General features: G+C 40.5%; 1 protein-coding gene across 1 annotated transcript in view; it reads right to left on the reverse strand.

The window, feature by feature from the left end:
* Window positions 1–1632: 1632 nt before the first annotated feature.
* Window positions 1633–27948, reverse strand: part of LOC107283364 (ADAMTS-like protein 2) — a 40049-nt gene continuing 13733 nt past the window's right edge. The window contains exons 7-18 of the mRNA XM_029283202.1: window positions 26686–26766; window positions 23587–23762; window positions 19909–20317; window positions 16133–16556; window positions 14391–14497; window positions 10999–11125; window positions 10388–10601; window positions 7714–7869; window positions 6986–7156; window positions 3631–3807; window positions 2300–2444; window positions 1633–1751 (exon numbers count right to left, since the gene is read on the reverse strand). Coding sequence (XP_029139035.1) covers window positions 1633–1751; window positions 2300–2444; window positions 3631–3807; window positions 6986–7156; window positions 7714–7869; window positions 10388–10601; window positions 10999–11125; window positions 14391–14497; window positions 16133–16556; window positions 19909–20317; window positions 23587–23762; window positions 26686–26766 — 2306 coding nt within the window. The remainder of the gene's footprint in view (window positions 1752–2299; window positions 2445–3630; window positions 3808–6985; window positions 7157–7713; window positions 7870–10387; window positions 10602–10998; window positions 11126–14390; window positions 14498–16132; window positions 16557–19908; window positions 20318–23586; window positions 23763–26685; window positions 26767–27948) is intronic.

Here is a 27948-nt window from a genome sequence, read left to right on the forward strand (position 1 = left end):
TGCTACTCAGTCTGTTCTTGATAGGTAAGCTGAAGGTCCCTCCTCTCTCCTCTCAGAGTTCTTTAGCTTTCAATCAGATCTAGTTTCACAACAAAGAACTGTCACATGTAAAATGTGAAAGGCCATTATGTGTTTGACTGCTTTTGTCACAAGAAAACCTCACGAAGCCTATACATCTAACTGCATAAGACCTAAAGCGCCAAAAATGGCTTTGTACGATGCAGTGATGCAACCAACCTTAAGGGAGGCAAGGATCCACCCCTCCTCATGAAGGCAAAGGCTGTTTGCCACCCTTTGCCAACTACCACCCAGCAAGATAATTGAAGTTATGTCTGGCACTGTACATGTTTTTAGAAGGCCCAGATTATCATCCTAAACCAGGGGTCTTCAAACTCGGCCCTTTTATGACTCATGGACTTCAACTCCCAGAATTCCTCAGCCAGGCATGCTGGCTGAGGAATTCTGGGAGTTGAAGTCCATGAGTCATAAAAGGGCCGAGTTTGAAGATCCCTGTCCTAAACTAATATCTTTTTCTGACTTTCAGAGGGCCATTGAAAATATTCCCTCCTCTCAAATTCTGACGTCAGCCTCTTTGCCACTTGGATCCTTATATAAGGAAGAAAATGGATTGTGTAGGGGCAATCTACCCAACTGGCCAATCTAGAAAAGCTACTGGCCCTGGTCAATCCTTGGATGGAAGACGATTGAAGAGTACTAAGGCTGTAGGATAGACTGAGAAATAGGAAAACTTCTCAGAAAAAGACAGCGGTAACCCACTTGGCAAGAAAACTGCAAAGTTGTGTCCTGCAAAGTCAGCAGGAAACAAAAGAACATTTTACTTTTTATTGTCAATATACTTGACATGGGCTCCCCTACAGCCATTTGGTTACACAGTCAGAAACTAGCTTGGACCAGATTAGGTTGCCCACTGCTGGATTTCATGTTATGTCTTAATGTAAGTGAATATGCTAAAATTATGTATGGACCTTTTGGTACAAAGCGTGGATGTGAAGCTCAACCAAAAGAAGCAGTGCATAAAGGGAAATATAGTGTTTTTCAACCTCAGCAGCTTTTAATATGTGTAGATTTCAACTCTAATGCCGGCTGTGGGATTCTACACATTTTAAAAGTTGCCTAGGATGAGAAACACTCTCTAAAACATGACATACCTGTCAAGAGTGGAATTCTTAAAAAGGATGAAATGGCATCATTATCAGGGGGCTGCTAAAGCAACACAGATGATTTGCACATCCCAAGCTGTGTGTAGCTTCCGAACAGACTCAGACGACGCCACTGAAATTCAAACTCAGTCAGGGATGCATCCAGTCCCAGGAATTCAAGGAAATGAGAAGCAGAGATTTTAATATTTTTAATATTACTTAGCATGACAAAATGCCTGTGGATAGCATCATGGAGCCTGATTATTAGGTCACCTGCACAATATATAGGAGCAGGCCTCCTAACGAAAAGGCCTGTAATCAGAGTCATTTTTACAGCAACATTCTACAAGTGGACCGATGTTCTGGACTGTCCAATAAAGATCATGCACTTTCTGGTCAAGAAGGCAGGTCTCCATCAAGTTTCCCTCTTGAGAACGCTTCTTATTCTGAAGTGGAAGAAGCAGGAGCCAGATCAGGGCATTTTGCCCTTACAAGACCTGCAGCAAGCCTTTCTATAATACCAGTGTGAACAGAGCTTTACTTTCAGGACCAACACACAATTAGCTGTTGCTTTGTCATCACAGTCTTCGTCTGTGGAGGGGAAACATAGCACAAAGGTTAGATAGAGGGTGGGTCACCTGAATCCTCTTGTAATTGGGCTACCTCAGCAGAATATTAACTGGTATTTCAAAAATACTGCTGGCTTCAGCTGATACGGTGCATGCAACTTTCCTTATGTCTGCAGTTCCACACACACTCTTTCATCTTCTCTCTTTCTCCACTTTTTCCTTTTATCTTCCTCCTGTGAGCCACCCTCTTCTTTAAGCCTCTCGGCATAGTGGTCTTTGCTATCTCTTTCTATGTGCCTGCCAGTCCTTCTGGATTCAGAAATCGGCAGCTCCAAATTGGCAGCTCCAGTTTCTACTACTCACAAACTGGGTTCAGCCCATTGCACTAAGTTTCAAACTAACCAGATAGCCACATCATGCCTTAGCATTACAAGTGATCCTAGCACTAATTTCTTGGATTTACAGACCTGTCCGCTTCTTCACAGCTCACTCCCCAAGGGCCCTGTTGGTTCAAGAGCAGCAATACTTTTTACTTCCTTAAGCTAGAGCCCCTGACAGGTGTCTTTTTACCTGGAGCATTGGTGGGACACGGCTGTAACTGGCAAGCTTGCCTGGCTTCGGGTCTGGATGCTGACTCACAGCCTTGGCCTAAGGTTTCTCCTTGGTAGCACTTCACTTCGCGGAAACGCAGGCCAGTGCCACAGGTCTTGCTGCACTGCAAGGGATTGGGGGGGAGGGGGAGAAAAGTGTTCTCCTTTCGGACAAAGTATGGATGTAAAGCTCAACCAAAAGAAGAAAGGCATAAAAAGAAATCCCACCATCCTCAAGAATGGTGTCACTTTGGGCAAGCATGGATACCCAAGTTAAATTAGAAAATGGTAGCAATGCTTCATTTACCAGTGTGATTTCATACTTTAGATTTTAATTTTAATAATAATAATAATCAGTGCTTTGTTTGTTAAAAAAAAAAAAAGTGCCGGAACTCACACATGTCATACAACCCGCCTTGCCTACCCTACAAGGTTCAGTCCAAAAAAGGTGCTGGAACTCCGTTCTGGGTGTTCTATGACAAAAAAAGCCCTGATAATAATAATTTATTAAATGTGTATGCCACCCAACGATCAAACAAAGGCATTACATTAAAATCAATAAATAAAGAAAAAAAGATTGCAAGTGCAATGAAATGAAACAAAGCCAAATGAATTAAATTAATTTACTACTCCAATACTGGGACCACATTTAAATATCTTTAGATATACCAAGGTCAGGAATGTTTGCACAGCTACTTTGTCTGATTGCTGCACCTTCAAGTAGCAGCAGTGGCAAGTTATAGGTTTGTCCAATTATGTTTATCTTTCCTGATCCAGCAAGGGTTACCTTTGTCCTGGACACCTCTTTAGACGATTGCATCCGGCTCCGGATACAGATACCCTTCAGCTCATTTAATCAGAGCACAGGACAATTTGCCAGGTGCAAATGAAAGGGCTGTACTGTACCTCACAACCAAACGAGAGGGCGTGCTCTCTTTTACAGTTGCAGTCCAGCCCCAGGCGCTTTTACAAAAGCATAAAGCCACATTTTTTTAATCTTAGCATTCTATAAATGTTTATCGTATTTTGTGATGGTATTTTTTTAATGTTCTATGATCATTTTTTTTAAATGTTGTGCACTGCCATAATGGTTTTCAGAAAGGTGGTATCTACAAACAGGACTTTGGAAAGCAATGCTGAGAATCTCAATGGATGGAACAGAGAACAACCACCACCACCACCACCACCCTGCCTTTATTTTCTCCTATTAAGAGTTGTTCAGGGGGATCTTCCCTGCCACTTCCCTCCAGTCCTGTTCCAAACTTCAGCAGCTCCCTCCCCTCTCCAGATTGCCATAGCTTCTCCATCTACCTGAGACCAAGAGGTTGAAAACCATGTGGAACAGGGTCTCTGGAAACATGGGGCTTGTATTTCTGGCTTTGGAAAAGCCTCGCAGCGCTTCTCAGGGTACTCCTTGTACAGGCCATTTTCTAAGCCCACACACAGCACTGTCCGCATCTTGACACCTCGGCCACATGTGGCATTGCACTGCAGTGGAGAAAGCAAAACGCCATTTTCCATCTGCATTAAAAAAACAACAGCCTCTACAAGCCCACATTGGGCTCATTCTTTCCATTTGGAAGGCTGCCAGGAATTAATACAAAATACAGTGGGTTTGGGCTTAACAATGCAAGGGGTTTTGCTGTATAAACAGCAACAATAACCCTAATGAAGGTAGTCCTCGACTTAAAACAGCAACTGAGCCCAAATTAAATTTATGTTGCTAAGTGAGAAATCTATTTAGTGAGTTTTGCCTCATTCTATGACTTTTCTTGCCATATTTGTTAAGTCAATCAATGCAGTTGTTAAATTAGTAACAGAATCTGGCTTCCCCATTGACTTTGCTTGTCAGAAGGTTGCAAAAGACATGATCCCCAGGATACTGCAATCGTCAAAAACATGAGTCAGTTGTCAAGCATCCGAATGTAAATCACATGACCATGGGGATGTAAATCACATGACCATGGGGTCGTGAGTGTGAAAAATGGTCATAAATCACTTTTTTCAGTGCCGTTGTAACTTTGAACATCACTAAATGAATTGTTGTAAGTCGAGAACTACCTGTATAGTCCAAATTCCAATGCTGTTAGATCAGAGTAAGAATTACTATACATTTGGATGTGGCTAACCACTGACCAGGATGGCGTGCTGAATTTTCCTGATCCAGCTATTTTTCTTAAACATAGCCAGGTTCCCTTATTTTATCAGATAGTGAAATAAGTAAACAAGATGTTCGGGAAAGATAATCTGTTCAATGGAAAGGGGTTTAAAGTTTATTTGGAAGACTTGAAGGAGCCTGAGACGGTTCTCTGCAATGAAGAAGAAGCAATGGAGGAGATCACTGCAGGGCCAAGGATGGACGTCTGATATGGACATAATTGGACAGCTAATAAAACAACTTTAAAAAAAAAGAACTGAAGCCAGAATTGGACAGACATGCTGTATGAGTATCTAAAGACTTGGCAGAGAAAATGAATAAATACTTTAAGAAAATGTAAATAGCAGGTATTGCTCTGAAAGCCAGCAATGTTTGCGATATGGCTACAAATAAGACTCTTGAGAGAGACACGGCTCAAAAGAGTATTTTTGAAATAAATAAATAAAATAAAGATTGAGTTGGCAGATTTAAGGGATCGTGGCAGGAGAAATAATTTAAGGATTAAAGGAGTGGACGAGTAAAGCGGAACAAACAAATTTGACTACTTCTCTCATCTCTAAAATTAATTACCAGAGCTCTAGTACGAACCTAATGGATAAAGACATTGAACACGCTCATCAGCTTTACTCTCCTAGGAACACACAGAAGAAACCTACAGACATTTTATAGATTGGTGAACCCAAATATAAAAAAATAAAATTATGAGAAAAATAGGTGGACTGGAGAATATTCTTTTTCCAAGATATCAGTGTAGTTACACTGCAGCAAAGAAAAGAATTAGAATCAATTACAGAAAAAACTATGCAGAATGAGGTTCAATACAAATGGGACTCTCCTCTCAAATGAATTGTTTTTATATTACAAGGACAGAAAGTTATTTCAATTTCAACTGAGATGCAGAGCTGGTTGACAAAGCTTTCTAAGAAGAGAGGAAGGTTTAGAGTAAAGAGAAAAAGGAGGGAGTTAAATAAATAAGGAAAAACTATATCAAATACTAACATAGGTAAAACTATAGTTAAGGAATTATTGTAATTAAAATTGGGAGGTTATAGGCTGATGAGGGGAAGAAGGAATCTCAGTAAGTCACACACCCCTCCCCTTAGACTGTATAGAACAGGGGTCCCCAACCCATGGGCTGTGGCCCACTGCCGGGCCTTGAACAGTTCAAAACCGGGCCACAGAAGTGGCGGTGAGTGTGCGCATCCCCACTTGCATGAGTAGCGGGCGAGTGCTTGTGTGTGTACTTCCTTTGCACAAGGGGCAGGTGTGCATGTCCCCCCCCTTGTGGAAATAGTACTGTGTGTGCGCTCTCACCTGACACTCATGCGGAACCATCCCCTCTCCCCCCCCCCCAGTCCCCAAAGCCAGAAAAGTTGGGGAACTCTGGTATAGAGGATTCTTTAAGGAAAACTGGAAAACTGTAGATAATATATAAACTGAGTTGTGAATTAGTAAAGCTTCTCTAATTGGCACATTAGAAAAAAAAAATGACAAAATCAAAGTTAAAGTAATGAGATTTCAGATACAGGAACCACAATTTTATCAAACTTGGTTGAATTTTATAATTTACCTGAATAGCAATGCATTATAACCTGGTGTACTGCTTATTTATGACAAATTTTCACATGTATGGTAGCTGACGTTTCATTTACACTATAGTAGAGTTTTTTTTATATTTTCTATATTTTGTGTATATATGTATCTTGAAATTATGTTTGATGCAAATTATGTTTAATGATATTGCAAAAGGAAAAAATAAACGATTCCTCTTTAAAAGAATATCTACCTCTTCATGCCATTCAAAAAGCTAAAGATTACATTTTTTTCTTGTTTTTTTTTTTCATGTTTAGATGTTTATTTTATTCTGGAAAGGAAAAACTAAGTTAGGTAAAAGAAATGCAGAATAAAGAGTATTTCCCGTGCGAAAGAGGTTTGTTTCTCCTAAGCTACCAGCTGATGGGTAGGCTAATGAGAAAAAGAAGAAAGGGAGGCAGAAGTGATTTAAGCTGGCGAATGGTGAAAGTGAGAAGAATCGTGATCTTTCTACAAATTCTTTGCATATGTTACTGGCTGTTCCTTTTATATGTCTGGGTTGATGGCTTAGAAATAGATAGATGGCTTAACACTGAATGTCAATCTAGGAACAGCTCAAAGGGACCAGATAAGCATATGAGTTTTATAGAGCCTTTTTATATTTCCCAATTGTTGTTTAGGAGTTTCAACACTATCTCCCAGGCCATCCGTGGTCAGGGAGCTGACACAAGCCAAAATCTGCCCCCATCAACTCCCAACTGAGAGAACAGCAAAAGGAGAACCCGCTATTTGAATCCCTGTTTGGAAGCTGCATGATGGAAGTACACATGAAAACAAAACTCTGAAGAGCTTCTAAATTAGCCAGCAGAGACTCTCATTAACAGGAGCCAATTTTTTAATTTGATTTTGGGCTGGCATCAATAACTTCCAGTGTCTACTCTAAGAACAGAGGTGTATGATCAGATGCAAACTCACATGGTCCCATTCTTGCTCGACCCAATGGGCAGGGCAGTTCTTGTCTCCACAGGGGTAGATTGCCAGGGGCTTAGTGTTGGGATTGCACTGGGACTCCGAGATCAGCTTCCCTTCCACATTGCGGCAGGTGACCAAGCGATTCATCCGTCCCTCACCACACAAACCTGAGCACTTGAAGAAATAATGAGACTTTTCAAGGTAACTGGATTTAGTAAGTAGCTTTTGATCTAGATAGAGCAATATATGATATACTTCTTAGACCTTTGGCACATTTTAGTACTGAAATTCTGGGCAAATATATAGTATTAGACATGCAAAATTGGTCTTCACAGAGGTCTTCACTTATTTTTGAAAGGATGCCTCTAGCCTCATGATTTCTACAATAATTTCAGAAAACATACAAGCACTTTCTATTCTAGACTAGAATTAGTATCAGCCAGATCACGAAACTGATTCCACAGGAAGACTAGAACTAATTGAGATAAGCTACAGTAATGGACTCTTGCAAGTTTGATTATGTTTCTCTAGTGAGACAGGAAGGAGTCTTCTGCAATCTTTCCTTAATACTATCTTCCTACCCAGACTTGGAAATTTTCTGAACATTTTCTTAAAGGCCATCTTTATGCCTTTCTAAAATTAATTAGAATATTTCCCATTCCCAACCCCTCCACGAAGACTCTAATAAAACACACACACACACACACACACACACATCAGCCTTGACTCACCGGTCCCCAGTCAGAAACAGCCCAGTGCCTGTCACAGGGAGGACCTAAACACTCCTTCTCATTTACAGGCTTTGTAGATTGATTGCACAGTTTGGGTTTGACCGAACAACGCACTTCTCTTCGCATTGTCCCTTGACTGCCACACCGAGCAGAACACTGTAAAGAAGTGGGAACCAGAAGAGACAAACAATCATGGCATGTGCCAGCAATGATGAAGGTTAAAGTTATTAAATCACATTATCACCAAATTTACCCGTCACATTTTCTTTTGCCCTGCTATACTCACATATTATGACTATTACTCAAGTAATGAATGCTAACAATTCATGGGTCAGTTTATACATGCCTTCCTGACAAAGGCAGAATGAAGAAGGTGCTTCAGGCAGCAGATTTTCAGGACCCATAATTCAATTATTGTGCAATTTACTGTCAAAATGGAATTTGGGATATCCCTGTTTCCTGGAATAGTGCAGTCCTCTTGAACCATGCTAGTTCAATTTTATATGATAACTTTTCGTCTAAATTTTCCCTTGAACGTTAGCCCCCCCATCTTTTCTCTTATTAGCAAGGTCAATTGTCTTCAGTTTCAGACAAAAAGCTTGGTATCACAGGTGAAATAAAATGTATCTGATAGATGCAGGAAGGTACATCTACTAAAAAGGCCTGGTATGAGATCTCAAACCAAGTTCTTGAAATTAATCTTCAGTGTCTTACTACTATAGCATTAACTCTCTTGATCCTCAAGCCTTCAACCAAACTAAGAAAAATAACACGATCCAATTTGAATTCAAACCAAAGATTGTGTTATGGCCCCGCCAGAGGCTGACTCCAATGAGGAGGACAAGCCGGAACTGGAACCATAGAAAGGGGCAACATGGGGCGTCTGCGGAGAGCTCTGTGGCAGAAAGGGTATGCAGTCCCAGAAATGTCGGGAAGTAGATGACTGGTTGATCGGATGAGCAGTTGCCCATGCAAGCAGAAGAGGGAGAGACCAGTGAGGCACAGAGGCAGCGGGTCAACTCTGATGAAGAACAGCTGCTGCCCCCACCCAATCTGCAGACAAGGAGAGCGGAAGGCCGAGAGGCACAGCGGAGGTGGTGAGGCTACTTGCGAGGAGCAGCCTCACCCTCCTAATAAGAAGCACCGGTTAAGACTGACTTAAGCGAGCAGAGGGAGTGGGCTGGTTGTCGGAAACAACTGTTTGTTTTTCGGTGCAATGTCTTCAGATTCTTGCCTTGTTCCTTTGCTTCATCTCAGTGCCTTGTTCCTTGGCCAAAGTTCATGAATTTTATTCAAGACTATTTCATTGCCTTGACCTTGTTCCTGGGACTCGGACTTGGATTTGGAGAGAATTTCGTTTGGAACCATTGAAGCCAAACTGTTGGTATCCTCTTTGGTTTGCTCCCTCAGCCACTTTTCTCTGTTTTGCCTTCAAGCCTCACTACTTTGCAGCCAGCTGGCTGCCTCATTGTTGCCGCCTGTGCTTCAGGTGTCAGACTGCCTCTGTTAGCCATGCTCTGTGGTGAACTCCTGGTGCCCTTGTTGGAAGGCATTTGGTCACCGAAGTCACTACTCTTGAACTCCACAAATTGTGGGAAATTGACTTGGGGTTTGGGGGAATGCTACATGGGAGTTAGTTGTGAAATAAACATACTCAATCCCTTCCAAGTGCTCTTTGTGTGAACTGGGACAGGACAGATTGTGCCTGACTTCCAACTTGCCAAGAACAAGAGCTGGGTGAGAGTAGCTAGTAGTTTTTCTAGCTCTAGTTTTTTTAAATAATTTATACCAGTGCCTTGCACTGTGATATTTGAAGTTCATATTGGATCAAACAGGTTTTTTACAAGCAAGGCTCAATAATGTATCTTCACAGTCATTTGTTGGTCTATTTTTTCCAAAAATGAAACTGCTTTCTGAAGCTACTGCATTCGTTAAAGGAAGAATGGAGTAGGATTGGGCGCTTGTAGTTTTTCCTTCTTTTAATCAACAGTCCTGCCAGGTCAATATTTTATACCAAACATTAGCTAAGATATTTACGTATTTAGAAAATTTAAATGAATAATAATACCTTGGTCCTCACACTTGCAGTTCATACTGCTTTGCCACAACTTGTGTGGACCCAGGATTAGGACCATCTCTGCAAAACATTGAGACCATCATGCGGCCAATATTATACAACTTTTTAATTTAAAGGCTAACAACTGGTACCCTTCTGTAAAATAGATTTTAGCCTACTAAGGAAGAGGCTATTCCATTTCCATTAAGGAAGAGGAAAAATATAACAATGGCCAAATATAAGAGAGCAGGACTCTTGCACTTTTACTATCGGATGAAAATTTCATGATAAAGTATATCTGCTAACATTTCTTCTTCTGCACAGCTAATAAAGGATGCTGGTGCCCTGTCCTTTTGTGCATCTTTTTACCCTATCTGCACTTGTTTCTAAACTCAGGTGTCTAAAAGAGACATTCAGCTGCATCTCTGAAGAGATGCACACTTAACTGTTTCCTTAAACCCACATTGAAAATCAGGGATAAGCATCTTCATGTTCTCAATGTTTTGGACATCAATCACCATCACCCTTTGCCAGCATGACTAATGGCAAGGGACTGGTAGAGTTCAAAACATCTGGAAAGAACTATCTTAATTTTGTGCAAGTTCAAGAGCAACATACCTCAGACCATTCTGACAACTCCCATTGCGGGCCACAAACTTTGTTCTTGCATGATTTCCGTTCCATAGGCCTGGTTAGCCCAGCTGACTCACACATGTCATCATAGACTGAACTATCAAAGCCTGGAGCCAGCATCTTCCAACAGCGCACAATTCGGTACTGATAACCTTCACCACAAGTTCTTGAACACTCACTCCATTGGCTGGTCTCCCACCTTCAGACAGTAAGCAATGGTAAGAGAAAGGAAAAGCAGTTTGGGCATAATTTAATGCAAAGAAAAAAATAAACAATAAAACTGGCTAAGGATCTATACAGACTCCTAAATCAAAGATTCTTCCATAAAGGTCTATTATAGTTGCCTCTCATTTTTCTCTATGTAGGAGCAATTCTATCTGTTCTGTAAGGAACTTTCCCCTCGAAATTCAAAATCTTTAAAACTTCCATAGCAATTTTCATACATTTGCATTTCCACAAGGAACAAAAGGGACAAAAATATATTTCACATTATCTTCTACAAGCTTAAGTGACAGAGTTTAATTTCAGTATTACAACTGCACACACATCACAAGGGTTCCAGAATGCTTTCAAAAGAGCTGGCTCTTTCCACTCACCTAGGCTGGCACTCTCGGCCTGCACAGAATTCATGGGTGGGTTCAGGACGAGTCAATGCATCACAGTAGGTTTCTTCCACTTCCACTCCATCATAGCGGACACACATAGCATAGGAGGTGCTGATCCCTGGATGCACAGCAAAGCTGAATCATCATTAGCTGCCCTACAGGATTAAGTGCTTCGCTAACAACTATGGTCCAAAGTAGCAGCAAGTGACAGTCTATCCCTATACCTTAGGCCTCATGAAAAGAGAGAAAGTTGGGATTTCTTCAGAAGGGAGAAAGATAATCTCTCCCTGCTGTATGAGAAAGCACATCCTTTTTTTCCATAAAGAGATGAAATGGGCAGAAAGAATAATCTTGAGGAAGAGGAGGAAGAACTTTTATTAAGACAGTGGTGAGATGAAAGAAACTGGAGTCTGGGCCAGAACTGTAATCTGAGAAAGCATCTCAGAAAAGAACCTTCCTAATCCTCATAAAGATAAAAGGAGGAGGGACAGAAGCATTTTCAGACTTGCGATATTCTGTCACTATAACCTTATAATAAAAGTAATATTAACTTGCTGACTTTTGTTTCCTAGTCTGGTCTACTTTGGATGGCTGACAAGAATATACTGAACAGAGTAGAGTAGAGTAGAGTAGAGTAGAGTAGAGTAGAGTAGAGTAGAGTAGAGTAGAGTAGAATACTTGGAAGGGACCTTGGAGGTCTTCTAGTCCAACCCCCTGCTCAGGCAGGAAACCCTATACCATTTCAGACAAATGGTTGTCTTCTTAAAAACTTCCAGTGTTGGAGTATTCACAACTTTTGGAGGCAAGTTGTTCCACTGATTAATTGTTCTAACTGTCAGGAAAATTTTCCTCAGCTCTAGGTTGCTTGTCTCCTTGATTAGTTTCTATCCATTGCTTCTTGTCCTGCCCTCAGGTGCTTTGGAGAATAGCTTGACCCCCTCTTCTTTGTGGCAGCCCCTGAGATATTGGAACATTTGCTCTCATGTCACCCCTAGACATACCCAATTCCAGCAATCATTCCTTATGTGTTTTAGCCTCAAGTCCCCTAATCATCTTTGTTGCTCTTTTCTGCACTCTTTCTAGAGTCTCAACATCTTTTTTACATTGTGGCGACCAAAACTGGATGCAGTATTCCAAGTATGGCCTTACCAAGGTGCTGTAAAGTGATATTAACACTTGAATACGTGAATTTGATTCTATCCCTCTATTAATGCAGCCTAGAACTGTATTGGCTTTTTTTGGCAGCTGCAGCACACTGCTGGCTCATATCTAAGTGATTGTCCACCAGGACTCTGAGATCCCTCTCACAGTTACTACTATTGAGCCAGGTACCACCTATACTGTAGTACCTGTACATTTGGTTTTTCTTGACCAAATGTAGAAACTTACTTTTTTACCATTAAATTTCATTTTGTTAGATAGGGCCCAATATACAAGTCTGTCAAGATCCTTCTGTATCTTAAGTCTATCTTCTGGAGTGTTTGCTACTTCTGTCAGCTTGGTGTGGAAATTTGATGACTTCCCCATCTATCCCCCAATTATTGATGAAGATGTTGAAGAGTACTGGACCTAAAACAGTATACTGTATATACTATGTTCCCAACTTTCTAAAGGAAACCCAGACATATATAATAATTAAAGTTGTTCAATCACTGGATACACAATGCTCAAAAGCTATAGTACCAGTAGTAGTTAATGTTGGGAAAAGAATTAGAACTGTGCAGATCTTCAAAAGTTCAAGCAATACATTCCTTCACGTCTGCTTTGCAAAACAACCTGGCCACTTTGTTTCTATTATTTGTTTGTTTGTTTGTTTGAATTTATTAGCCATACAACTCTATGAGCACTTTTTGCGGTTTTGCAGCCCCTGAAAGCATCTCTGGCATAATGAGTCCCTTTACCTTGCCTCGCTAAAGCCGGAAATGACTCCTGTGCAGGTGCAGAGCTGCAGAGAAGCTTTTTCCAGCTTTCACAAGAATACTGTGAGAAGCTTCAGGACAGCACAACAGGCTTCATTAAGGCAGATCATTACTTAATGAAGAGAATCACATTGTGTGACTTTCTTAGTGGGACTTGTGGATAGCCACTTAGGGAAAAAAAATCACAGAAGATTGACTTTAGACATGGTAACAGCACAAGGCGATTATACAGTATGCACAATAGTGGAGGAATATTGAAATCCCCACAGCGAACAAGTGGATTGTGAAGAAGTTGGAGTTGTCAGAAATGATGAAGCTTGACCTTTTCTGGTGAGAGATAAAACAATAAATATGTTTTCAAAAGACAGGAAAACTTTAATGGACTTTTTGCTGACAATAGAGAAAAGTGATGATTTGTGAATTTGATTAATAAAAAAGGACTACACCAAAGACCAAAGAGATTTTTGTAATATTAAGGAGGGAGGTTGGATAATAAGAGTGTTAATTTCTGTTGCAGAGAAAGTCAGAGATCCCTTATTTTTCTGACTTCAGTACTCTTATTCTTTTTTTCCTGGCTTTCTTTTTTTCTTTGCTTTCTGTACTTTCTTATTGTTTGAAAAAAATCTTTAATAAAATTTAGAGAGACAGAGAGAGAGAGAGGGAGGGAGAGAGAGAGGGAGAGAGAGAGAGAGGGAGAGAGAGTGTGTAAAAGAGCGAGAGACAGCACGCGAGAGAGAAAGGAGAGAACACGCGCACAAGAGAAAATCACATCATCATGTCACAACCTGAAGCGCTTTGTGGAAGCAAATCACTTCATGCAGACTTAATAAAAATTCATGCAGGAAAAAAGACATTAAAATTAACAAGAATAATGTTAGTTCTAATTAAACCTGTCTGCATTACAGCTCCTGCTTTGTTGGAGACTACACTGAAAAGCTAAAGAGAAACACAAAAGCGGTTAAGGCACCAGGCTAGAAACTGGGAGACCAAGAGTTCTAGTCTTGCCTTAGCCAGGAAAGCCAGCTGGGTGACCTTGGGCCAGTAAATCTCTCTCTCTCAGCCCAACTTCACCTCACAGGGGAAAATAGGAGGAGGAACATGCATTGGATATGTTCACTTCCTTGAGTTATTTGTAAAAATAATAAAGGCAAGATACAAACAAGCAAACAAATAACACACTTCTATTACGTATATGCTAAGAGCCTACAACTGCTTGCAAGTTTCACCTGATATAATAATAAAGTAACATCAAGGGAAGATGGTTTTTTTGCAGTATTAAAGCAAAGAATACATTCAGAGGTAGAACAAACACAAATATTCAGCAAACAGAATTTAATACAACTATACACTGCTGTTCATTTCTGAAGTGGGCCCTTCTATATGCTAGAAACTGACCACAAGGCAGAATCCTTCACAAGACTCAAAACCACCCATACTAGTATCCAAAATTACATGTCATTTCACCTGATGTGCATGTGGAGCTGCAAGGAGCATAGGCTGATACCTTCCAGCGATACATGTCAGCCAAGCTGATGTCCTCACGGCCAAGGGGACTCAGTTCAAAGTCATTGCTGCAGGAAAAAAAAACCTCAGTATAAGTTTCTGGATGGATGATTTACTAGAGGAAGGGAAATATGCTGTCCTTCCCTAGTTTCCACAGAGGTTAAAAGGAATCCCCAGATGGCAATGTATTATTTCTCCACAGTTTCTTTATCTACAGACTGTCACAAGTGTAGGGCCTGTAGAGAATTTAATCATTTAAGAGAAATGTTCTTCAAGTAAAGGGCAGACTACATCAACAAATATGCAGTTTAAATACTAAGAGTCTTCCTAGTGGAGGAGGGTTCCCATTGTGTCTCTATGATTTACTGTCCCAGTATGCAATCAGCCTCCACTAAGGCTGTGTATTAGCGCTGTGTCTCTGCCTCCAAACTAAATGACCAGCACATCACAGCTGATGCAATTACCCAATGATAGAGGAAGCTACCTTCTGCATCTAACCGCACCTCTTCCAGAGTAGTGGAATGGCTGATAATTCTGATATTCACATACATAAAAATAATCCAATCTACAAATTGAATTGAATTCAAGAATGAAGAACCATGTGTAATCCCAAAGGTGCTTTTTCACAAGGCAACTGGACTTTCTTGTTTTTCTTTGAAGATGTTTTGCTTCTGATCCAAGAAGTTTCTTCAGCTCTGACTGGATGGTGGAGAATGGAAGGATTTATACTCCTTGCAGACAGCTGGTCATTTGCATTCTTTTAGAGGGTCATTGAGGCCACCTCAACCTGGTCGTTGAGGCCATCTGTGTTCTCAGGGTCACCTGAGTAGTGCAAATGGATGTGGAGCCTTCTTGGAGCTGCTGAAAGGACTGTGTTGTAGACTGGAGATATATGATGCTGTATCCCTCCCTCTGTTGAGAAAAGGATGTTCAATTTTGACACAGATGGCCTCTTTGATCCCTCTTTCAAACCAGCAGTCCTCTCTGTCCAAAAGGTGGAATTTGCTGTCTTCAAAAGAGTGGCCTTTGTCTTTTAAATGCAGACAGATTGCTGAATCTTGTCTTGATGGGTTTGTTCTCCTATGTTGTGCCATGCGCTTATGAAGTGGTTGTTTTGTTTCCGCATTGTACAGATTTTCAATGTATAGATAAACCTCCAGGTGGCCTCAATGACTCTCTTAAAGAATGCAAAACCAGTTGTCTGCAAGGAGTATAAATCCTTCCATTCCCCACCATCCAGTCAGAGCTGAAGAAGCTTCTTGGATCAGAAGCAAAACATCTTCAAAGAAAAACAAGAAAAAAGCACCTTTGGGATAACTATGACCTGGATGACTGCGAATCTCCATAAACATTAACCACGTGTAATTAATTTTTCATACCATAATATATTTACCTAAAATCTATGTTTTCTCCAAAATAATTTATTTTTAAAAAGGGACTGTCATCTTAGATATGCTGGGAAAATTATGATGAAAGCAGATGAGAGGATTTTTTTCTGGCTAATCTAGTACGGAGTGCATCTTAATTTTGGGGCTGAGGGACGACTGGATTTAGTTTGCTCTCCTTCAAATGGAGAATTTGAGAGGAAGCCAAGCTTGCTCTGTTGCCAAGGTTCCTCCTGAATACTCTCTTTTTACATTACATCACTTTTTTTTTCTTAGAACATTCAACCCTTTTCTTCCGAATCTATTTTTCTTTCCCACCTTTCAGCACCTGGACCTTGAAGAGGCTCTGACAGCTGCTCATTCCCAAAGCTGGTTGGAAGCCTGGAACTGGAACCAGGATTGGAAGAAATTGCCAATACAGTATCATTGGTTGCTCCATTCACTGCAAAAGGGTTGACATTCACTTTGTCTGGAAAGTTCTTTTTTGCAGGTTGCTTGGTCAGTCCTTCTGGCCAATTGATAGTTGCATGACCCCACAACCCGACTGTTGAATTCTTTCTCCCAAACTTGGCTGTCATGTAATGCAATGCCCTACAAAAAGCAGCATTTTGTGGATCCTGGAGACACAGTGATCTGAAGAGATGCTGTCTAGATGGACCAATCCTATTGGCTTCATGGAATTCAAATCTTGCTGTACCATGTGGCGTGGCTGTGCTGATCATAATCTTATTGAGTCTGAGGGCTTAAGAGGAATGAAAATGAACCAAGAGGCCCAGAAAATTCAGAGTTCACTTTCTACAATTAAAAGCATTTTGTCCCCCTAAACACTTGCAAATACTCTCGTTTGACCATGAATAATCTACAGTAGTTTCTGCATCTGTTTAGGTACGATCATCCTTCTTTCCACATTTGAAAATGATTTCCTGTCTTTAATGACTACACAGAAAAACTGCAAAGTTTCATTTAAGCAAACAAACATACTATCAAAAAGGTTCCAGAGATAATCTGCCTCATGCTTGAAATTTAATTTGGAATATGCAATCTGAATGTACAATTTATATGTGTTGCTTTCTTTGACAAAGGGACTTTGATCCTTAGGCAAACATAACACCTCTTTGTTATTCAATAAATCAGCTGAATCTTTTCATTCAGACATATGTGGAAATCTGCAAAAAGATAGACTGCTTTAATGAAGAGGAGAGAGATACTATACTTTGACAAGGTCCAAAATTAATATTATGAAGTGTTATTATTCAGGATTTGGGTAACATTATTATAAATTGCAGTCTACGTGTGTGTGTGTGTGTGTGTGTGTGTGTGTGTGTGTGTAGAAAGAGAGGGATAGAAAGAGAGAGACTTTAAATCAATGTAGATTTAGGTCAGCATTCAATACATTTTGAATATATATCAGTATTTACATTGTATTTACACATAGGCAATGTGTTATGAATACTTTTTTCAAGTTGCCAAAAAGACACCTCTGTACTTGGAGATCACCAGCAGATACACGAAATAATATAGTAAGGAACCAAATTGACTATTTTACAATAAATAAAACATTTAGAAACTCAGTAAAACCAGTAAAGACATACCCAGGTGCAGATGTACCATCCAATCATAATCTACTACTTGCCAAAGTCCAGCTGAAACTAAAAAGGATGAAAAACCCGAATCCTGCTAAACCAAGAATTGGCAGAGACTTCATCATTAAACATGGAGGTAAGATAAAAGAAGAACTAGAAATTCATTTAAGAGAAACCAACAACCTGAATAATGAAGATGTAGAAGTGAACTGGAATAAATTTAAAAATGTAATAGTAGAGGTAACAAATTCAAAACAGAGAGACGGGTACCAGAAGAAACAACAGTGGATGACGGAGGAAATTCTTCATCTCATAGATGAAAGAAGACCTTATAAAAATAAAAACAAAGAAAAATACAATGAATTGCAGAAAACAATTAGAAGAAAAATTAGAAGAAAAATGGCAAAAGAAAAGTGGTTTGCAAAAAGATGCAAGGAAATAGAAGAGACAGAACGTATGCATGATAATTTCAATTTACCCCCAAAAGTGAAAGAAGCAGCAGGCCTCTACAAAAAGAAAACCAGTTGACAAAGAGGGGGAAATTATCTTAGATGAGGACAAAAAACTAAAAAGTTGGAAGGAATATATTGAAGAACTTTTTGAGGACACTAGGGATGATATAGATATGGGAAGTATAACAACTGGAGCAAACATCACTATGGAGGAGATTGAACATGCAATAAAAATAGCAAAAACAAGAAAATCCACAGGACCTAATGATATCCCAGTAGAAATTTTAAAATTGCTCGAAGACAATGGGAAGAATTTTTTACTGCAGCTCTTCAATCGAATATATAAAACAGGAAAGATACCAAATGATTGGCTAAAATCAACCCTTGTGACAATCCCCCCCCCAAAATAAATGCAAAATGTCTACCTAATACAGAACAATAAGCTTAATGAGTCATGCCCTGAAAATATTCCCGAGAATAATTCACACAAGAATATACAACAAGCGTCTAGGTAACACAGTTTGGTTTCAGAAACAATCTTGGTACATGAGATGCGCTATTCAGCATTCAAGTTCTTGTACAGTGTTGTAGAGATGTCAATCACAGTGTTTACATGTGCTTCATTGATTTTGAAAAAGCATTTGATAAAATAAGACACAACAAACTATTAGAAATCCTGAAACAAGTGGGACTAGATGACAAAGACATCCAAATCATAAGGAATCCTTATTGGCATCAGGTAGCAAATGTGAGACTAGGCCAAAAATACTCAGCTGATGCAGAAATACGAAGAGGGGTCAGACAGGGATGTATTCTGTCTCCACTGTTGTTCAATATCTACTCTGAGTCAATCTTCAATGAGGCACTGGAGAACATTGATGCTGGCTGGCATCAAAGTAAACAGTGTTTGGATCAACAATTTAAGATATGCTGACGATACAGTTCTGCTTGCCAGTAAGCATGAAGACCTTCAGCTCCTCATCAACAGAGTCACAGAAATATCTGAAAAATACGGCTTGAAGCTTAACACCTCGAAAACCAAGATCATGGTTGTCATTAAACAACCCGTTAATTTACCACCAATAAATTCGGAAGGAATACCATTAGAAAAAGTTGAAAGGATCACACGCCTTGGTTCTAATTTAAATGAAAGCTAGGACATGACCATTGAAGTAAAGACAAGGATAGAGAAAGCTTGAAAAGCATTCTTCAAAATGAAAAAGGTCTTCTGCAGTCACGACATAAGCCTAAGATTGAAAATCAGGCTTGTCAGATGTTATATTTTTTCTATCCTGCTCTATGGAGTAGAGAGTTGGTCTCTGACAAAAGGCCACCTGAAGAGACTAGAAGCATTTGAAATGTGGATTTACAGGCGGCTGTTACGTATAAGCTGGGTTGACAAGATCAGAAATGAGGAGGTGATAAGCCTCCTGGGAAAGCCAAGGAAAATCATCAAAACAATTAAAAAAACAAAAGTTAGACTATTTCGGACATGTGATGCGACACCCAGAAAAATACGGCATACTCCATTTAATCCTCCAGGGAAAGATTGAAGGCAAACGAGGTCCAGGCAGAAGAAGAACATCGTGGCTTCAAAATCTAAGGCATTAGTTTGGACAAAACTCAGCAGCACTTTTTTGTGCAGCTGCTGATAAAAATAGGATCGCCAACATGATTGCCAACATCCGATAACGGATATGGCACAAGAAGAAGATTTACATTGATTTAGATCAAGATACGCTGCACTGAAGTCATGATGAGAATTAAATTTCAGTATTAAATTTTTGAAAATGTTAGTATTCCACATAAACATGTTTGTTTTTTTCCAGTCAAAAATGGGATTATCAAAAAGAATCCCACCTTTTAGTTTTCCATCTCCAAATAAGAATCCTGAATATGGAAAAGTACAAAGGGTTGCATGGTTAAGAACATGTACAGGGCAAGCAACACTCTGAGTTGTTTCTGTGGAGCCCTTGAAACACATCTCACCAACCAATCCCCATCAACCTTGTATTGTATTGTAGATGATTGACTAAATAAGCTATGAAAGGATACTGACCCAGATCTGCTTCTTTCTCAGCTGTCACTTCTTCATCTTCACTTGTTTCACTTGTATGATAAAGTTGATGGAATTGAAAGTTGAGATTGTCCTCCTGTGGCCCATGCTTCCAGCCCCATTCTTTACCTTGGGGAGTGGAGTTACTTGGGAAGAGGTTCCGGCTATTGAAGGACATGCCCCCATGTTCTTCTTCTGTGTCGTCTGTCATCTCTGTGACAGAAACCCAAGAAGCATTGAAATCTTGAGAAATGGATGAAACTGCATCTTGGTAATTTTGGCTAGGCTCTGGTAAGTGAAGATAGAGGGGCATCTTGATGGATGGCGGAACTGTCTGAACAGCTGCTGACAATGCTCTGGGCACAGTGTAGTCATATGTTACATGTGGCATTTTTCCATTGAAATTGTAGTACTTTTAACAAAAAGAAAAAAATAACCAAGCTTACTCTCACTTTTAAATTGTGCAAGATTCTACTACAGTCCAAAGAACTCTGAGAAAGACTCTTCACATAGCAACTGTATATAGTAATCAGATGTAGCCGTGTGCAAAATGATTGGAAGTCCAAATTTTCATTTGAAATGTTGTTGTGAGTCTGGAACATTTCCACAAAGTTTGGAACAGCCTTTCTAGTAAAATAAGGTTTAAAAAACCAAATGTATTTCAACCTTGAAACATTTTGCACATCTACTTGGAAGGTCTCATAGCCCCCAAATCTACTAGATTTCAAATCTAAAAGTGAACTCTCAGAGTACCTCTTTGAAGATACCATTTTTATCATCTCTATTTGTTCTCCCAAATTTTGCTTTCCTAAAAATCCCCATGGAAGAAGAAATCAGGAACAAATCCAAGAATGAACACACCATACGATAATTCCTATTTCCAAGCCAGGTAACCACCCTCTTAAGTTCCCTGCAACAATATCTGAGAGAGGAAGTTCTGGTAGTCATCAAGGTTTGTTTGGATATAATGAAGTGAATTTCAAACTTTGGCAAGACATAGAAGCATCATTCTGGCCCTTTGCATTTTCTATCTAAAAACAGCACAATTCCCTCTAAACATTTCCTCTAAGTCTTGTTCTCCATCCGATTGTTACAATTTTACCCTTGGATAGGCTGAGCTGAAATTACTTCTAATTAGATGAACATGACGTTATTAGAACCCATGCTTTAAAATCTGAATATATTCATCAAATTAAAACTGCCAGTCCTGATCTAAAGTGCGACATGTCACAGCCTAAGATTCTTCACATGAGTTTGCAATAGTAGTGGAAGCTGGAAGCTGAGGAGGTGGCAGCTCTTGTTACTGGAACTTCTTGTGAATAATAGCAGAAACTAGGAATATAGAAGAAAAAAATGCTTTCTCACAAATATGGAAATTTAAAACAGGCAAGTGGGGAACTGTTGTATTTAGAGAGCTAAAGTGAAATTTCTGGGGGGAAAAAAAAATCAACGTTTGTTGATCCTAAGACGGGCTAGGAGTGTTGAACTGTTGAGGACATATTGATTCCACTGGCCCAAAGACCAGAAGAAGTGGTGCCAAAGGAATATTTCTACTCAAAATAGATGTCTTCCATGAATCAGGAAGACATGGAACAAGACATGGAGAAATGGACAGGTCTTGCCAGCTTGAGAGAGAATGCCAGTCAGCCAGTATAATTATCCCCTTTGTTTAATTCTAGGTAGGAACCTAATTACTATTAGGTAACACAGTAGGCTGAACATTGTTAACTTTAAAGTTCTTGGCAACTGTGCATAAACCAAGCATTTGTATTATTACTTTCCCCCCACTGTACAAAAAGATTGTAGTGAATCAAGAGAATGGGCAAAAATGAGTCCAGCTTTCTTGGCTGCTATAAAGAAATACTGCCTGAATTGATCTCTGTGCCTGAAAATGATACTAAAAGCTTGTCTTGTTTTGCTAATAATAAAAAAAGGGGAGGGGGAATTATGATGTACGGTGTAGTAGCTGTTGAGCTAATCTCTGTGAGTCTAGAAGGCATTTATGACATGCAGTAGAAGATTTATAATCATCTGACAGCAAGGGTGGTTTGTTTGAAATAAAAGAAAGTTTGTGCGCTGAAAAATTTGAAATCATGAAAGGAGTAGGAGTTGGCCTGTTAAACATACCTACTATTTGTTGTTGATTGTAAAAACTAAGTGTAAGAGAATTAGTACATACAAGTTTAAAACAGGTGAAAAAATTATCCTGAATGTACCTGAGAAGTATTTAATTGCGCTGTTTGATATGATTTTTCTCCAGTTATGTATACATTTTTGTGCAAATTAATAAGTTGTGGCAGAAATGGGATGGAACAAAATGTTTTTTAAAAATATGAAGAAAATGTGTAGGTTCTCGTACACCTAATTTCAGATGGGACTATGTAGGACAGTGATGATGAACCTTTTAGAGACCGAGTGCCCAAACCGCAACCCAACACTGATTTATTTATCGCAAAGTGCCAGGGCTGCATCAGCATTGTGGTGCCCTCGGGGGGGGGGGAAGGGAGGCGCCTCTGAGTGCCGCCTCTAGCACACAAAAACTGGGGGCACAAAAATGGGCCACCATGCTGCAAGGCGCAAAAACGGCCGCCACTGCACTGTGGGGTGCAGATACAAGGCGCTGCATCACGCAAGAACGGGGCAGGACTAGTGAGTATGACGCAGGCACTAGCCCCGCCCCATTTGCAGTGCAAAATGCTTCCCCCTCCCTTTTCTTCCAGTCCAACAATGGTTGTTGAGCTCTGCTCTACTACCTCTACTGGAGCTTGCTAGTCAGCCGCTTCACCTCCTTTGTGCTGGGTGGGGCTTGTGCTCCAGGCGGCAGCAGCGGTCTGATGGACCTGCTGCTGGCGGTGGTGCGCGTGCCAACAGAGAAGGCTCTGAGTGCCACCTCTGGCACACATGCCATAGGTTCACCACCACTGATGTAGGAGGAGGCAATAGTGAACTTTCTCAAAAAGAAAGTGTAGCCAATGATAAACCCCTAAAAATAACCAATGATTAAGCTCAGAATATCTTATTTCAGGCACATTATGCAAAGACCCAATTCCCTGGAAAAGGCTCTAATGCTGGGAAAGTTGGAAGGAAAGAGAAGAAGAGGATGACTAGCAGCAAGGCGAATGGACTCCATTGCAATGGTGATAAGTGCACCATTGAGAGACTTGAAAGAACAGGTTAAGGACAGATAGTCATGGAGAAAATCTATCTATGTGGTTGCTAGGAGTTGAAAATGACTTGATGGCCCATAATCAATTAAAATAAATCAGTTTTACTCTCTATTCATTACTGTTCCTTGCTTTCTCTTCTCCTACCCCCTGGCTGTTACCCCTTTGTCTTTTCAGCCCTCATAGCTTGAAATAAGCCTGGAGGAGATAAATATGCTAAGCTTCAGAAAGACTGAAATCCAGAAAAAAAATTATTTGCAGGTGCTAATTTAGAGACAAGGCACTGATTATTTATTAGATCTGTTGAAATATACTCAGACATGGTGTAACTGCTGTGAAAACCTAGTCCAAAAACCAAACGATTTTAGATTAAAACAGATTTAGCCTGTCTGAAGTTAATTCAATTTTGAAATGTTTAATGATCTTGCATTTTAGATTAGATATCTGGTTCTATTTAACTGCCAGATGCTCGCAAAATGTAGTAAGAAATAGTCAGACAGTAGTTTGCCTTATTTACCATGACGTTGAGAGACTGATTAGTGGGCCCTTGTGCAATAATGTATTCCAGACCATCTGAATGTAGATTGGAAGGGCGGCGGTATTTGAACACGGTGCCAGCCACTCTAAAATTCTGTGGATTGTCAATAGCAGAATTTCCATTGAAGAAGAAATGCCCCAAATCATCAGCCAGAGCTACCAGGGAAACATAAACAAAATGAGAATGAAACACATCTAGTGTGCAAATATTAATTTAGATATGCATAACTGGAAGCCAAGTGACTCAATCCAGCCTAAGAGGATTTCCACTGGTTTAAGTTTAACAGATCTGAGTTGCAAAAACCAGTAGATGCCAGCAAAAACAATGAGTTTACTGCCACTCCCTGCTGCTACCTAGTGGTCATCAAGATGTTTACATCCAAGTTCTAGTACTGTAGTTCCACATTGTTTCTTAGCCTATTTGTTGATCTCAAGAGCACTCTTCCTAAGGTGCATATTGGGATTTATATCCTGACCTCTTCACCGTAATATTTACACCGTAATATTTACAGCCATACTCATAGCGACTGTTTGTAGTGTAATCCATTAGTGGCATTTCAAGAGAAGACCACATTGCAAAAACCCCACAATAGCTTGCACAGCGTAATGGTTCTCATTGCCACCAAATTCCCCAAGTAAAAGCACATGGAGCTAGACCAGTCATGGCGAATCTTTTAGAGACCGAGTGCCCAAACTGCAACCCAAAACCCACTTATTTATCGCCGGGTGCCAGGTGGGTGTGGCCCACTGGGTGGGTGTGGCTGTGGTGGTCATGGCAGAATGGGTGGATGTGGCCAAGGTGGGCATGGTCACCTCGATGTTGCTCATGGGCAGGGACTCCTATGAGGGCTGGACAGGGTTGTGAGAGATCCAGGGGGTCTCTGGTGGGTGGGATACAGGGGCCAGGGCGGCTGCTGCCTGACACCATCGCTTCCCGCACACAGAGGCCAGCAAGCGCATGGGGGCCGACAGTGTCCGTCAGCAGCCACAGCCTGCCGGCCCCTCAACCAGTGCACTCTAGGGCTCCGCAGCCGGCTACCAGCAGTTCAGAGAAGCCGCCTCTGAGCTCGATGGCCGGCCAACAGCTGAGGAGGTGATGCAGTGAGTTGTGCCTGAGAAAAGGAGAGCATGCAAGGCCAGGACGGATGGGACAGTGGGGAGGGAAACCAGAGTGCCGGGATGCATCTGGCCATGTGGGACCTCGACGAGTTAGCGGGCAACTGCTTGAAGAGGGATGGTTGCCATCTCTGGGGCATAGCGCGTGTGCCCACAGAGAGGGCTCTGAGTGCCGCCTCTGGCACGCGTGCCATAGGTTCGCCACCACTGACATAGACAAAGGGGACACCAAAGAAGGATCATGAACTCCTATAGTTTGTCAATAAAGAGATGCCCATCAACACCTCAGAAGAAGAAAAAGGACCTACATAGTTCTGCAGTCTTGAAAGTTGGTGCCAGGCCAATAAATATAAAGTCTGCCAATGTATTAAGCAAAAGTATTGCCAGATGCTGGAAATTACACTCAAAATCTTTCTATGTATATGGAATGTATGTTACTTCCGAACTACTCTGTTTTAATAACAATAGGACTTAGACTTATATACCGCCTCACAGCCCTCTCTAAGCGGTTCAGAGAGTCAGCATGCTGCCCCCAACCATCTGGGTCCTTATTTTACTGATCTTGGAAGATGGAAGGCTTATTCAACCTTGAGCTGGTGAGACTCAAACTGCCAAACTGGTGGCAGTTATTGCTGTAGGTAGTTATTGCTAAAATTTTGCTAAATACATCTGACCAATATTTGATATATCGCCAAGAAGGGTCCCACATGTGCTACACATTTTGGGAGTCTGGATGAGCATATCACCTAATGGTATCCCAGTTATATACTTTTCCTCCTTCACCCATCCTCCATAAATATTCATCAAGAAATATCACATGTCTAGGTTAACTTTGGGATTGTAAAACATTGATACAGACTACAGGAGTTTGAAAAATGGTGCTATCTTGAATAAAAAGGTAGTCAAGTCACATTGAAAAGCAGCTTATTTATGAAGTCCATAAAAAAAATCTATAATTGTATTGCTTTAATCGTCTGTTACACTGTACTTCTGAAGATTGGAGAGTTATATTTACGCGCTTTGGGTCGATCAATTTAACTGTCTGAAAATCCTTTAAGGCGGTGTTTCTCAACCTAACAATTTTAAGATGTGTGAGCTTTATGCTAGCTAGGGAATTTTGGGAGTTGAAGCCCACACATCTCAACATTGCTGAGACTGCGAAACGCTGTTTTAAGGGACATGTGCATACATAACAACCCGTTCTCCATGGGACTGTCTTTGAAGAACATCCAGAAATTACAACAGGTCTGGAATGAAGCGGCACTTGGAGTATCTCTTAGGTGACATATGTTATGCCACTGCTGGAGCTGTTTCTTTCTAGGTGGGATGCATGGTGGTTATTAGCTTTAAAGCCAGAATGCACAGATCCTCTCCAAGGCAATCTGCTCATTCTGCTATGCCTGATAAGGTGGGAACAATCCAGGTCCCTTCGCTTAAATGTTGCTATCCATCAGGACCTAGGAAGTGTGCCTTCTTGGTAGCCACTCCTTGCCTTTTTGGTTCCCTCTGAGATTCAACAGACCCCTACTGTCCTACCCTTCCAAAAAACCTCAAAGACCTGGCTTTTTCTAGAACCACTGGGAATCTGATGTATGTGGTTGAAGCTCAGAAAACTTAGTTATGGATATATGGGGATGTAGTTGGGGGCACTGGGAGTTTCTTTGTTATTTTTTATGTTTTTTTATTGATTTTATTGTTGTTTGTGAGCAGCCTATTGTTATGTTGTGGGTCTTTTTTGACCTGTTAGGCAACCTGGCACTAAAAGAACACTCCACTTCACTGTTCCGTTGCATACATTTGGAAGCTACATGCATTAAGTGAGTAAATAAATAAAATATGAAGTCCCCTAAGCATACTCTTTTTTGACCTGTTAGATAACTTTGCACTGGAACAACATTCTATTTCATTGCTTGCTCAGATTTTCTATAGGTTAATCAATGTAACCCTGATATAGGTTGCTTACCCAGGATATTCTCTGTCTTCCTTCGTTCAATAATGAGTATATCTGTAGCACCAGCAGGAATGTTGGTGATAAATACATATCCTGGGAAGTGAGAAATATAGAAAAAAACAGAAAACTAAAATCAGATGAACAGATCTTTTTTCTACAAAGCAGGTTTTTTTCTTTCTGTTTTGCCATAGCAGCTAACTCACTGAGAATGTAGAGAATGTCTGGACTACTCCATGCATTATACTCAGCAGAGAGTTACAGATAATCTCTTCAGTTTATCTCCAGATGTACAGGGAAAGAGATTCTCTGCATTCTTATAGAGCTTGGTCTTTGAGGAATTACAATTTTAATGTATCTGGAGGGCATCAGGTCTATTTATGATAAATAGGCTTGTTTCATTCAAAATATTTTATATACCTGCAAAATATACAATGTTTTAAATGTTTTAATTATGCACAGTCTCAATTCTTTAAAAAAAACAGGGTAATACTGTTATCATTGTTAGATTTGGTCAGAAAAAACATGCAGAGAGATTATTTTGATATATTACTATATATTATTACAAAACGTCCTCTCTGTAGCTGGAGATTTATCAGAAAGTAAACTGGAACCCTTGCAGCTCCCATGTGTTGATAGAGTTGCAACCCTCCCTCTCCACCAGATTGACACATCCTTCAATGTCAGAGGTGGGGAATGATGGCCCCTTTATGACTTGTGGACTTCAACTCCCAGAATTCCTGAGCCAGCAGAATTCCTGAGCCAGTAGAATTCTGGGAGTTAAAGTCCACAAATCATAAAAGGGCCATCGTTCCCCACCTCTGCTCTATGTGAATGCCTCATGACAATGCACATTAGCATGCATTCTCTCCCTCAAAAAAACCCTACTAATTACAGTTCAGGGTCAACTCAATCCACAAGATTTCCAAGCACTGGCCCAAGACATGTAGACTGCCTGGATGAAGGAGGACAACTAGCTCACTTCTCCACTTACAATAATAAAAAGGATTGATGGTTGCATTTTTTTTCATCCCTGGAATCAGGACACATGCTAAACACATCTCTGTTGTTCCAACTATATGAGAGCTTGAAGTACAAAGACCAGGAACTGGGCAGTCATTGCTACTTTCCCTCAGGCAGTATTCCAATATCTCAGGGATTGCCAGGAAGAAGAGGGAGTCAAGCTATTCTCCAAAGTGCCTGAAGGCAGGACAAGAAGCAAGGGATGGAAACTAACCAAGGAGAGAAACAACCTAGAACTAAGGAGAAACTTCCTGA

The sequence above is a fragment of the Protobothrops mucrosquamatus genome, unplaced genomic scaffold, assembly GCF_001527695.2.
Source record: "Protobothrops mucrosquamatus isolate PMUCROS unplaced genomic scaffold, P.Mucros_1.0 scaffold35, whole genome shotgun sequence".
In the NCBI taxonomy this organism is placed as follows: Eukaryota; Metazoa; Chordata; class Lepidosauria; order Squamata; family Viperidae; genus Protobothrops; species Protobothrops mucrosquamatus.